The sequence below is a fragment of the Primulina eburnea genome, chromosome 3 (assembly GCF_022965805.1).
Source record: "Primulina eburnea isolate SZY01 chromosome 3, ASM2296580v1, whole genome shotgun sequence".
Taxonomy (NCBI): Eukaryota; Viridiplantae; Streptophyta; class Magnoliopsida; order Lamiales; family Gesneriaceae; genus Primulina; species Primulina eburnea.
In genome coordinates, this window is record NC_133103.1 from 1457015 (window position 1) to 1469979 (window position 12965).

Genomic DNA, 12965 nt, shown 5'->3' on the forward strand with positions numbered 1-12965 from the left:
ACACTTATTACTAATATAATTTTTCACTTATTTTTTGTCGGATGCACGTATGCATTTCATATTTTATCAATAACTATCTTTTCAAGAAATTTGAAGATACTTAATTATATATTGTAATTTTTTGATTCTTCAAGAATTTAGATTTTAATTGTACAAAAAACTTCTTTCTTATCTTGAATTTTTATTACTTAGCAACAAAAATATAATAAGGTCTTTTTTTTACTGGCTCACGTTTTAAAGTGCATTTGAAACATCGTAGTTAAATCTCTTCTCTAAATTGAAATTAATATATTAAATTTTTTTTAGTGAAGCATCTTTCAATCAAATACTGAATTTTTATTAAATTTCGTCCCAACTCAATTTTTTTTTTCAAAGATATCAATAACAAAGCAAGGACAAATAGAGAATGACAGAGTCGATTTATTTATTATTGACAAATGTATCCCAAGCCTGGTACATTTTATTTATTATGGTTTTAAATCAAATTCTGATAACAAAACCCACTCTTGGAAAGCTTCAAGGGCATTTCGGTTTACCCTCTTTTGTTTTCCAATTGTTGTAACAGGGACAACATTCTTTGTTTCCGTAAGTTCCCGGCGGCACACATAGGCAAGTGTTGCAACATTTGTTACAGAAAAACAAGCATGGCTTCTTATGTGATGTTGCCGAACATCGACGTTCGCATTCACTTCCACATTCTGAAAATTTTTTACATTCAAATAAGTTGAAATTTTTTTATATGACAAACATAAAAAAAAGATCAATCGAAATTTTGTAAGAACTCACGATTTTGAGGCACTGGACATGTGACTTCTTGATTTGCTGCCGGAGAAACAAGGGAAAATGGAAGGGTGGATGTTGATTCTCCTCCATCAGCCTAACATTGTCGAATATCATAAAAATAAAAATCAAATAGCATTCTTTATTGGATTTATTTTTGTGGGTTGAATAAAGTTTTACTTGCCTTTGCAATTCCAATTATTGATAAGGTAGAAACACAAATGATGAGAAGTAACATGAAATGAGATGTTGAGGTGAAAGCCATTTTCCTTTTTCCTCTTTTTTTTTGGCCCCTTCAACTTGTGATAGTGTAATTAGTATATTTTTTTTTTTGAGGAGCAAATGCATGATTATATAGAGGAAAAAAGGTTGATTAGTCATTTAAGTTAATCATTGATATAATAAATGTTTGGTAAGCATTTGGATTTATGAAATTCCTAGTTTTTTGCTATGGAAAGGAGACTTAAGTAAACGAAATCATGATGGTTTTGACTTTATGCAATATTAGTTAATATGCATGGCAAATCAATTTATGTATATGGTTTAGAGTAAAGTAAAATAAATTTGACTTGTGCTTGTTCTTTTATGTCAAATACTTTCGAAAACAAAAGAACAATTTATTATTGTTTTTTTTACACCAATTATTTATAGAGTAGGTATCTTGTGAGATGGTTTCACGAATCTTTATATGTGAGACGGGTCAATCCTATTTGATATTCATAATAAAAAGTAATACTCTTAGCATATAAAATAATATTTTTTTATGGATAACCCAAATAAAATATCCGTATTAACCGTGAGACAATCTCACACAAGTTTTTGACTATTTATATGATCATGTATTGGTGTCATACCTCATACTCCCAACGATAATTAGCATGTAGTAATTATAGAATGTATAAAAAAAATATAGTGATTTATTTAAACATGATGTGAATTATAGATGATGATAATAATAATATTACAAATAATTTTTCTCTATATCCATATTGTAAATAAAACTTTTGAGATATTTGGTTGTCCTACTTTGTGACGTCAATTGAATTTCATATGATATTCAAGTCAGAAATAATATTTTTCATATAAAACTTATTTGAATAAATATATCATTTACTCCATAACTACCATATGCAATCCAATTATCAAAATAAAAAAAATTATTTTCATAAATATATCATTTACTCCATAACTACCATATGCAATCCAATTTTCAAAATAAAAAAATTTGCACATTATCTAAGTAAGCTACAAATATATTTAATATGATTAACAGTTACATCATTTTTTTTTTTTATTTCACTTACAAGGCTTTCATATTTTATTGTCAAACCAGAAAATAACTTAAATAAGTTTAGCTTCGGTGAGACTTTTTATATAAAAAACTTTACCAAGTTCTTTTTAAAAGTGCTTATATTGTTTAATAAAAATTATAGGAGTTTGTTTACTTCTCCAATTAAACGAACTCATCTCACAATAAAAATTAAATAAAGTAATTAATAAATTATATTAAATTACTATTATTAAGAATCTTCCTAATAGACAAAAAGTTGGTCTATTTTTTATTTTATCAATTTTGCTCTCATTTGATATCAAATTTACATTTTGTTTTTATTTTTTTTTTAATTTCAAAAAACATTTTTGTTTTTTTTTTAATTACAACAATTCAAATAGCAATTAATCTCTCGATAATTTATCAAATTTCACTTTAGTTCATAGATAATTATAAAAAAATTATACACACTGCGTGTGTAAAATATCTAGTAGTATATGAAGAAAGCAAAGCTGTCATTTCTGTTTCCCACATCGATTCTTGAGATAGGTAAGGCTTGCGCAAGTTGTATAAAATGGCTGTTCCAACATATAATAAAGCATACCTTTCTCGGCCTTTTGGCTAAGATCAAGTGTAGTATCTGTTCTTATCAGTTTAATATCTGATACGTGGGCCAATGGCCCACACGATATTAAATTTATTTTTTTAGGGGGATGGTCCATCAAGGTAGCTTGCTGCCTGGGCCTTCGCGCGTCGTCCTTGCGTTGCACTATTGCATGGGCCTGGCGCACCCCACCAATTCAAGTTATAAATTAATCCTAAAAGAAAAAGAAAGGGCGAGGAGCTCAAAGATGAACAAAGAAAATGAATTAATTGTCATTTGTTGGCCGAATGGTCAGGTCAATAATATAGTCTAGCCACTCGTGTTTATTTTTATTTTTTTTTGGATCTCCATTATTTTTGACATGTGTGATAATACTAATATTCACTCTAAAAAATAAATATTATTCAATAATAATTCCTCTCAAAATACTTAAGTCAATATATGATTTATTCATTTCCCACATGCTATTTTTTTAAAAAAAAAAAATTTAACGAGTTTGGAGTTTATGATGAAAATCTCAAACACTTGTTAAGAAAAAAAGGCCATTCTAATTTATAAATTCAGAAAAAATCGTGAAAACTCATTCATTATTAGAAAACTAGTATTTAACCCGTGCGATGCACAGGATGATATTATTAAAAATTAGTGAAAAATGAATAGATATTTAAATTTTTAAAAATAATACAATTATAAAAAATAAAAATAAAAACTATTTTTTCACTAATGTTAAAAATTTTCTTATATACAACGCATATCGATTAATTTTTTTGGATAATAATCTCTATCATATATCAAAATTTTAGATCGTGTTAGCCTAAGACAATAACATGATGTTTATCATGTTTAGTGTATTGATATCGGCCATCAACCTCAATACATATTTAATTATTTACTTTTCGAGAAGTTATATATTATTATTTTTTAAAAAAGTAATAAGAAAATATTTTTAAATCACATTCAATAAAATTAATAAAAAATACTTTTTTAAAAATTCAGTAATTTCGTCTAAATCCACATTCAAAAACAATTTTGTGACATGACACATGTTTGACACATTTAAATGATAACAATAATTTTTTCATCAATATCTTTATCCAAATGTGTTGTGATTTAATTTACAAAATCTCTTCGTACTATACACAACAGCCTATTACTCCGAAAGAAAAATGAAACATTTTATCATAAGTAGATTATGTATAAATCAGAAAAGTTATTTTATTAACATTTATTATGTGTATTCCAAAATAATGTCAACAAATTTTAAAAGGTGTCTTCTAATAAGATATTTGCTTTCTTTAGAATTGGTTTAATCATTTCCATTACGGGATATTATACTATCATGTATCCGTGAACTTTGTAATATAAAAGAAAATTATCTCATCAGTAATAAATAATTAAAATTTTGTATAAATAGAATAATAATATTTTTTATTTCTTGATCATGAAAGATAGATTTCAGACTCAATGTCTCGTGGTTTTCATATGTAGGTATTTCATAACAACGAATAAATCTAAATTTAAACGAACATTACATCTTGAAAGGATTCAACTCATATATGGTGCTGAAAAGAAGATCCATTTCAGAATTAAATTTTGGAATAGATAAATTTAATAAGATAAATTTTAATAAAATTGGTTTATAATATAATATACAATATTGCATTATTTATAATTTAAAATTCAAATAAGACATCTCAAGGGATAAAAAGTATACATTGGATGCTTTTGACAGAATTATAACATACATTAATAACTCTTTCAAATTATGAAAATCTCGAATTGCATGCATTGAGTGTCAAACATTTCTGATTATTGAGAGTAATATACATGTGTATTGAAAGTAATTTAATGACCATTTGAAATTCTTTTGAATCTATTTCTTTTAATTTTCTTGTGCTATCTTATTTGAATTTTTAAAAAGACAAATCAAGATATACAATATACATATGATTTTGGAAGAAAACTACAATGCAATAATTCTTTAAAATTAAGGTAATTTCGAAATAATATGTATTTGAGATAAAAAATTTATGATTATTAAATAGTACATTAATGTCCATTGGAATATTTTGTTGTAATGATAATTTTTAACACTCAACCAATTTTATTTTTAAAAAATTTAAATAAACTAATTAAATAAAGTATTTCTTTTTTAGTAAGTATTTTGAGAAATAAAATTCTTAAAATAGCAAAATTATTTTTGGATGATTTACTCATAAGTGATCACTGAAAATTGCAATCATTTTATTTTAAATTTATTTATATAGGTTTTACTTAAACTGATTGATAAATTAATTGAAAAAAAATTAATATAGTTACTTTTTCAAAAGTTTAGTTTTAATTGAGTAAAAAAATATAAAATAAAAAATAATTAAACAAAATTACATTTGAATTATATAAAAATTAATTAAATCAAATTGAATAAATGAATTGATATAATCAATTGCAAACAATACTTGAAGTGATCATTTATTGCAGGGGCACATATTCAATGTTGATGATAAATCTTTGTTTTTATAGAAAGACATTTTGGAGGGAATTATATTTTTGGCAAAAACTCTGCTTTTATATATATATATATCGATGTGTGATAATACTAATATTCACTCTAAAAAATAAATATTATTCAATAATAATTCCTCTCAAAATACTTAAGTCAATATATGATTTATTCATTTCCCACATGCTATCTTTTTTAAAAAAAAAAATTTAACGAGTTTGGAGTTTATGATGAAAATCTCAAACACTTGTTAAGAAAAAAAGGCCATTCTAATTTATAAATTCAGAAAAAATCGTGAAAACTCATTCATTATTAGAAAATCTTCCGAAATGGTTACAGATTATAAGCAGATCCACGTGGAGCCCGACTAATGGTGTCCGTACGAGAAACAATTCTATTTTTTTTAAAAAAATATTCACCCAGAAGTCGAAGTCGAAGTCGGACCAAATGTTTGACTGACCATATTCTTCATTTTTATGTCCGGAACAAAACAATTTATTACGAATTTAATTTTTAAATTATGTTTTGAAGGTGACTTTTCAACTCAACTTGGCTGTGTGTTATTTTTGAACATTAATATATTATTTCTTTTTATCAATTTACGAATTTATATTTTCAGTTAATCTGTTATTTAAATAACACTACTTCACTTTTTATTATTTAATTTAACGAGAAATTAAATAATATTTAATTCCAAAATAGTTTATTCTAATAAATCTATTAAATTATTTACTCATTTTGTCGCAAAATAATTACAACTTTGCAGCATTATATGCTGTAAATTAAACTGTTAAATTCTTTGATTACTCAGCATATTTAAAAAAATATTTCATGCAATTCAATGTACGTATTATTAGTTTTCAAAATTCAAAATTTACTTTGACTTCTTAGCAGTCATATTATATATTAAACAATAATCAAAACATGGTTATGACTATAAAGTAAATTCAAAGCCGCCAAAATGTTTCCAGTTTAGGTTTCTAATTATTCATTTAAGATTTAAAATTGTGATGTGTTCTTCATAGGAAGCTTCACATTCAAAGAACAAATTATGGCACGATATATACTATAAATATGAGCCCGTTCCACATCCTAGAAAACATATATTTCTCAAACAACTAACAAATTCATTCATTCTTTAGTTATTTTATTCGTTGTTTCATTTGTACAACTTTCCCCAACTTTGTAATTGAAGTTTTTGGAACTGAAAATAATGGAGAATATGTTGAAAAATCAACAACAATGCTTATCCAAGATTGCGACCGGTGACGGGCACGGTGAAAACTCGGCGTTTTTCGACGGCTGGAAGGCTTATGACACGAATCCTTATCATCCGACCGAGAACCAAAATGGGGTTATTCAAATGGGATTAGCAGAAAACCAGGTAATTTTTTTTTTTCAGAAAAGGAAATATCTTTCTTTCTGCATTATCTGCAAGAATATTAAATTTTAGTATATTTGTATCATAATTTATTGTTCTTTTTCTTGTAGCTTTCATTTGATTTGATCCAAGAATGGGTTATGAACAACCCAAGGGCCTCAATTTGCACTGCAGAAGGTGTAGATGAATTTAAGGATATTGCAATATTTCAAGATTATCATGGCTTACCAGAATTCAGAAATGTACGTGATACAAGCAAGCCCATTCTTATTTGATTTTTTGACAATATTATCATTAAATCTACGGATAATATAAAATTTGAATGGATGGATTTGCAGGCTGTGGCAAGATTCATGGAGAAAGCTGAGAGGAAATCGAGTCCGATTCGACGGAGATCGTATTGTGATGAGTGGAGGTGCAACAGGGGCTCAAGAAACATTGGCTTTCTGCTTGGCGGATCCTGGTGATGCATTCTTGGTGCCAACACCTTACTATCCAGGGTATGTATGAATTTAGTATATTTTCAGGATAAATTTATTATGTTGCTAAAAAAAGTGATGGATAAATTTTAGTAAACAATTGTAATAAAAATCAAGAATGTTCCCACTTGCACATTTATGTACCAAATTAGTGGAGGAAGCATGATAGCTACTGATTTTTATAATACAGACCCTCAAGTTTACTTTCCAAAAAATGACAAGGACACCAATTTCAATGGGATAAGGATGTAAATTAATGTGCATGCACTCAAAATTTTGATGAAAGGGACTCCCGATTTAATATATGTTTAGTGAATACTCTTATTTTTAAAGTTGGTACACTTGGTCCCCTCTCCTAAATCGAGGTTTTTTTTTTTTTGTGTGCCGTCCAACAGATGTTAACTGATTTCCTGCAAATATTCAAAATCTTGAAAGATGAACTGAACTCAAGATTCTTTGCATTTTGACCTAAAGATGATAGATTTCCATATCATGTTATTCTACTCTTAACAAATTCATCACCATCATGCAGAAACGATCGAGATCTAACATGGCGAACACGAATACAACTATTTCCCGTCGTCTGCGACAGCTCCAACAATTTCAAGATCACCCGAATCGCCTTAGAAACCGCGTACCAAAAAGCTCGAGAATCGAGCATCAAGATAAAGGGTTTACTTCTAAACAATCCATCAAACCCTTTAGGCACAGTACTAGACAGGGAAACCTTAACAGACTCGTTAAACTTTACCAAGGAGAAGAAAATACACTTAATTTGTGACGAAATTTACTCCGCAACAGTCTTCCGCCAGCCTGGTTTTATCAGCGTAGCCGAGATAGTCCAAGAAAACATAGCAAGCTGCAATCTGGATCTTATCCATATTGTCTATAGTTTGTCTAAGGATCTCGGTTTCCCTGGATTCAGGGTCGGTATCATATACTCATACAATGACGCGGTCACAGATTGTGCAAGAAAAATGTCGAGTTTTGGGCTCGTTTCTACTCAGACACAGCACCTGATAGCTTCTATGCTGTCAGATGACGCCTTTGTGGAAAGATTCCTCAAAGAAAGCTCAAAGAGATTAGCCACGAGGCATGGTTCGTTATGCGGAAAACTAGCTAAAGTTGGGATCAGAAGTTTGAAAGGAAATTCCGGGCTTTTTTGCTGGATGGACTTAAGAAGGCTGCTTAAAGAACAGACTTTTGAGGCAGAAATGGACCTCTGGAGAGTGATAATCAATGAAGTCAAGATCAACGTTTCGCCCGGTGCATCATTCCACTGCTCCGAGCCCGGATGGTTTCGAGTTTGTTTTGCAAACATGGATGATGAAACCATGATGGTTGCAATGAATAGAATACTTAAATTTGTGATACAAAGCAAGGGGACTGAGGCAAATAATACTAGGAAACAATGTCGGGGAAGTGAGCTTGAAATCAGCTTATCTTTTAGGAGATTGGATGAACGTTTGATGGCTCCTCACAAGATGTCTCCTCACTCGCCTATGTCTTCGCCTCTAGTTCGAACCAGAACTTGAGCAGCACAGATCTTCTGCCAAATAATTGGCTGATATCTAATCAGTTCAGTTGATAATGCAACTCAAAGTAACAAAAGAAAAGGAATATTGTTCAGTAACATAGACATCAATAAGACAAGGTAGTTTAGGCATTTTTTCCCTAGAAAAAATCAAAATTTTTTAAAACCCATTTTGCACACGCCAGAATTGACTTAAAATGGGATTCAGCTCACATACATGTGGCATAAATATATGTGTGTGTGTGTGTTGTATTTGTACTTTCCCACCCCTTCTCCTTCATTGGATAGACATTACTATTGTTGTAATCTAAGCATATAAATGTTTTCATCAGAAATTTATAGCTAAATCTTCACCTGCAGCTATTTTCCTCTTATTTAAAGTTTTGATTTGTATCCGATGCAAAAAGTAAATTGATTTGGATACAAATAAATAAGAGTAATGCTATATGTACAACCAAATTTGTACAACAATTCTTACAATCCAAAAAATTCAATACAAAAATTCCAATTATCAACATCGGTCTCATGATAAATTCAATACAAAATCTCACGATATAATAACAAAATCTCACGATTTAGTTGTTGTAAATATCGTTGTACGATATTTTAGTTGTAACTTTAGCATTATTCAATAAAAAAGCCTTACTAAAATGAGAAATATTAAGCTCACTCTTATCATATGAAGTATTTTTTTAAAATTCGCCTGATTGATTCTGTTTATCGTGTAACACAATATGAGATGTTTCCGGCTTCGTAAAAGCTATGCATTTATTCGAGAGAAAAAAAAAACTATTTTGGCAGTAATAATTACATCACATTATTTTACTTTTTTAAATCGTTTTTTTCAACAAAAAAAAAAATCATTTATTCGACCAATGATCCTTGTGGAGCTAAGATGGACTTGACTTTTGAATATAAAACAATGGATGGAATAAAAAACCAACTAAATCTGTTATATTAAAGGAGAGAGTGAAGCCGACCGATTTGCTGTGTCAAGTTGCTTTTCAACTTATTTTCTTGATTGCCCCTATTTCCAACTTTTTTATTTATTTTTTAAACAAAAATACTTATAAAACAAATTAGCTATACAAGCACGCTAGCTGTGTAAAAAAGACAAAAATTTATATGAGACGGTCTCACAGATCGTATTTGTGAGACGTATATCTTATTTGGATTATTTATGTAAAAATATTATTTTTTATACTAAAAGTATTACTTTTTATTATCAATATAAGTAAGGTTGACCTGTCTCTCATATAAAACCCACTTATAAATAAATAGAGCAGCGACCAAGCCGTCCGCTGAATTGAAAATATCTTAATATTGATTTTATAAATAAATTGTGCAAGTTGTAATTATTATAATATATATGTATCACTCTACACATTAAAATAAACACGCCAGCACCATGTCACACGTCACTAGGATAATGACGTGTAATTTTATTTATTTATTTTAGTCGTATTTGAAAGAGAAACCAAATTGATTTCCTTTTGCGTCACCCAAATTATTATATTCTTATTTTTTCGATACAAAATTTAGTTTTACCCGATTCTTAAAATTTATTGAAATTTCAGATTAGTAAATTAATTAATTGGATACAAAGTGATCAAAACCTTAAATCCTCGTATGTTAATTAATAATGCAGAAATATACATGTACAAAAGGATCGATATCTAAATGGAACATTATTTTCTAGCTACTCATGATTATACGGTCGAGTATGTCTTTTTTAAAATGGTTTTATATATTTTTTTGTGAAATATGTCAATCCGATTTATATTTAAATGAAAATGTAATATATTCAACATAAAAATTAATATTTTTAACATAAAATAATAAGTTTTCATCAATCTTATAAAATTTATATGTGAGACGTTTTAAATAATAATTCAGTGTTTAAATATTATAATTGCAAGTTGGATATTACACCGTTCAGCTTGGATAAGACTGTCTGATAAATTCCCTAAAAAAAGACTGGTAAATTGTCATTACACCAAATGTAATCGATACCGCAAAAACCTTTTTACACATGTCAAACAAAAATCATTTCTACAATTTCCTCCAAGTCCGAAAATTTATTCCCACTCTACTATATATATGTTACATTCGAAAACTGAGAATTTTATTACACATCATTCTATATATCATCAAATTCACAAATAAAAACTAACAAATAACACAGGAATTTGGGTTTTCTTCTGCGCTATAGTACATATGTTGTGGTGCATAATAAGGATAACCGTAATTATTATTATTATTAAAATTCATATATTGCTTCATTAACTCGGCCATTCTCTTTTCTTCTTCGTTTTTAGGATCATCTTTTTTCCCGCTGTCTTTATTGTCTTTCTTCTTCTCTGGTTCTTTAGCTGGCCCCACTGTCACTATTTCAGTGTGCCAAGATTTTCTTAATTTGGCCACCACTTGAACTGGATCAATGTCTCCAACCACCGTTAGTTTCTTGTCCTTCATGTTTATGGAGAGAGATTCAAGTCCTGCGAAATAATCATAATTCTTTACGGAATTGCCTTCGGGTCGAAATATTTGGATTCCAAGAAGTATTTCATAAAAATAACTGTCTTCGATATTGACAAGTGGATTTATCAAAACAAATCAAGATACGAATGGTTCAAGAAAGACGGTGCATGTTACTGATCTTTGAATTATTGTATAAACTTTTAAAATATACAGTAGAATTTAAAATGAGTGGGATGGAAATAAAAGTGGGAGATGAAGAATATAGATACACGCACATATACGTATGTACATACCAGGGAGACTAGAAACTGCCTTCATGGCCTTCTGTTTATCTTTGCCATCACGAAGTTCTAACGTCAACACCACTTTCTGCAGGAGAATAATCGAAAAAAGTTAATCACTACTGTGAAAAAACCTGCCAAATTCCAAAATTTAACTACATAAGTTCGATATTATGAAATATCTGATTCATTTAGAGAGACCATCGAAGGGAAAAGAATATATTTCAAAAAATAATCAAAGCCGTAAAAGGTAATTAAAGAACTAGGATTTTAATCTACTTTCAAGAATCCCTCACAAATTTTGAAACTGAGAATTCGAAAAACACCAACATAAGAGAACCGGGCGGACTTTTATATGAAAATAAGACGATCATGGATGGATATCCAAGAAATTTCCAAGAATAAAATATGCAGATATCATCCATACAAAACAGATGTTAAATTATTATCAAGGGAAAAACAAAAGGGTAGGAAATTATCACCATAGCCATCTTAGTCTGGTTGAGAAATATCTCGAGAACTCGTTGTGAAGAAATTTGAGAGAAATTAAATTATTTGTGATTGTTGTAGAAATTACTGAGAAATTTCTTGTGGGAGTAGTACGTATTTAAAGAGATCGGAATTGCAAACACGCATTTAGCGTACTGAAAAGTCCGAGTCTGTCTGAGCTACAAATTGATCAAGTCTACCATCGAGAATCAAAGAGTTTGACTGGTAGACTTTTGCGATTTTATTATTATTTGGTTGTGATTGTTGGGGAAGAATTTAAGCTAATGATTGGACATGTGTTATGTAATTTTTGGTTTCTGGAAAAATGAATATTCACCGAAAGAAGAAGTACTTTTTCTCCTTCTTTTAAGATTGTTAGTTTTTTTCATTCTTTTTTATATAGTTTAGTTAAAGTAGGAGATGATAAATGTAAATTTAGTTTTGTATTAGATATATTGACAGATAAAAAAAATCGTTGGACTTGAATGGTTAAAAATAAGGAAACAGGATACACGTACGCGACAATTTCTTCCTAAAATCATAGCTGTATGAATACGATAATTATAATGGAAGACCAACGTCGTTTAATTCTCTCCGAAGGGTCAAAAAATCAACCAAATTAGTTATCATAAATGTTCATTCAATGTTGAAATCTCACACCAACACGGCAACACAAATTTCATAACTAATAATTCTCTTTTGTCACATAACAATTGTACTATATTATTTAAAAATCATTGTATTTTCTTTTCATTAAACATTAGAAATACAATTGGTGGTTTGGTGGGGGAAGATTCTGTGTCTGTGTTATGTATATATATGATGACTTCATACGAGGCTGCTTTTTACAATTGATTGATGATTTAAATAGTTAATTTGTCCTATAATATATATCGAAGCAATAAATAAATAAATGTTTAATATTGTGTCTTCGGGTGTTTTCGAGAAGCACTTGTAAATAGTAATATAAATCCTCAAATTACGATAAATAATGACAATAATAAAGAATCCATAGAAGGATCTAGCACGATATTCATCTCTTGTTGGTGATGGCGACCACTTCTCTTTGAATTTATCGGAAAACATATTGATATTGTTTAAAACCTAAAAAAAAAAATTGATTTATAGATATTTCTTTCACATTCCACAGGTTTAAATCTTCTGAA

The 12965-nt window shown here is 28.9% G+C and overlaps 3 protein-coding genes and 1 non-coding gene across 5 annotated transcripts; 2 read left to right on the top strand and 2 right to left on the bottom strand.

Moving 5' to 3' along the window:
• Positions 1-501: 501 nt before the first annotated feature.
• LOC140828614 (gibberellin-regulated protein 5-like) lies at positions 502-1045 on the bottom strand. Its single transcript, XM_073191550.1, has 3 exons — positions 965-1045; positions 787-877; positions 502-698 (listed from the first exon to the last, which is right to left on the bottom strand). Exons 1-3 carry the CDS (start codon positions 1043-1045, stop codon positions 517-519), a joined length of 354 nt encoding a protein of 117 aa, XP_073047651.1. The 3' UTR covers positions 502-516.
• Positions 1046-2650: 1605 nt separating this feature from the next.
• Positions 2651-2846, top strand: LOC140828785 (U2 spliceosomal RNA). The gene has a single exon (XR_012117350.1). It is a non-coding gene; the product is annotated as a U2 spliceosomal RNA (small nuclear RNA).
• Positions 2847-6245: 3399 nt separating this feature from the next.
• LOC140825154 (1-aminocyclopropane-1-carboxylate synthase-like) lies at positions 6246-8909 on the top strand. Its single transcript, XM_073186747.1, is given in 5 exon segments — positions 6246-6538; positions 6646-6777; positions 6874-6894; positions 6896-7035; positions 7547-8909. Coding segments are annotated over 5 exon segments (1467 nt in total). The 5' UTR covers positions 6246-6367; the 3' UTR covers positions 8550-8909.
• A 1642-nt stretch (positions 8910-10551) lies between these two features.
• LOC140827975 (heavy metal-associated isoprenylated plant protein 39-like) lies at positions 10552-12088 on the bottom strand. 2 transcript variants are annotated; one of them, XR_012117089.1, is made up of 4 exons: positions 11793-12088; positions 11323-11398; positions 10642-11046; positions 10552-10610 (listed from the first exon to the last, which is right to left on the bottom strand). XR_012117089.1 is itself a non-coding variant. In XM_073190941.1 (3 exons), the coding sequence occupies exons 1-3, from the start codon at positions 11799-11801 to the stop codon at positions 10718-10720; spliced, it is 414 nt and encodes a 137-aa protein (XP_073047042.1). In that variant the 5' UTR covers positions 11802-12088; the 3' UTR covers positions 10552-10717. The 2 variants fall into 2 exon arrangements, 1 of the variants encoding a protein (XP_073047042.1); XM_073190941.1 differs by having other exon boundaries at positions 10552-11046.
• Positions 12089-12965: the final 877 nt, after the last annotated feature.

Bases quoted from the DNA above. Each gene is read 5' to 3' on its own strand.
- LOC140828614 (XM_073191550.1), bottom strand. From the start codon at position 1,045: ATGGCTTTCACCTCAACATCTCATTTCATGTTACTTCTCATCATTTGT. The intron at 878-964 runs GCAAGTAAAACT...CGACAATGTTAG, and splicing joins CAATAATTGGAATTGCAAAG to GCTGATGGAGGAGAATCAAC. The intron at 699-786 runs GTGAGTTCTTAC...AAAAATTTTCAG, and splicing joins ATGTCCAGTGCCTCAAAATC to AATGTGGAAGTGAATGCGAA.
- LOC140827975 (XM_073190941.1), bottom strand. The intron at 11,047-11,322 runs GTATGTACATAC...ATTATTTCGCAG, and splicing joins GGCAGTTTCTAGTCTCCCTG to GACTTGAATCTCTCTCCATA.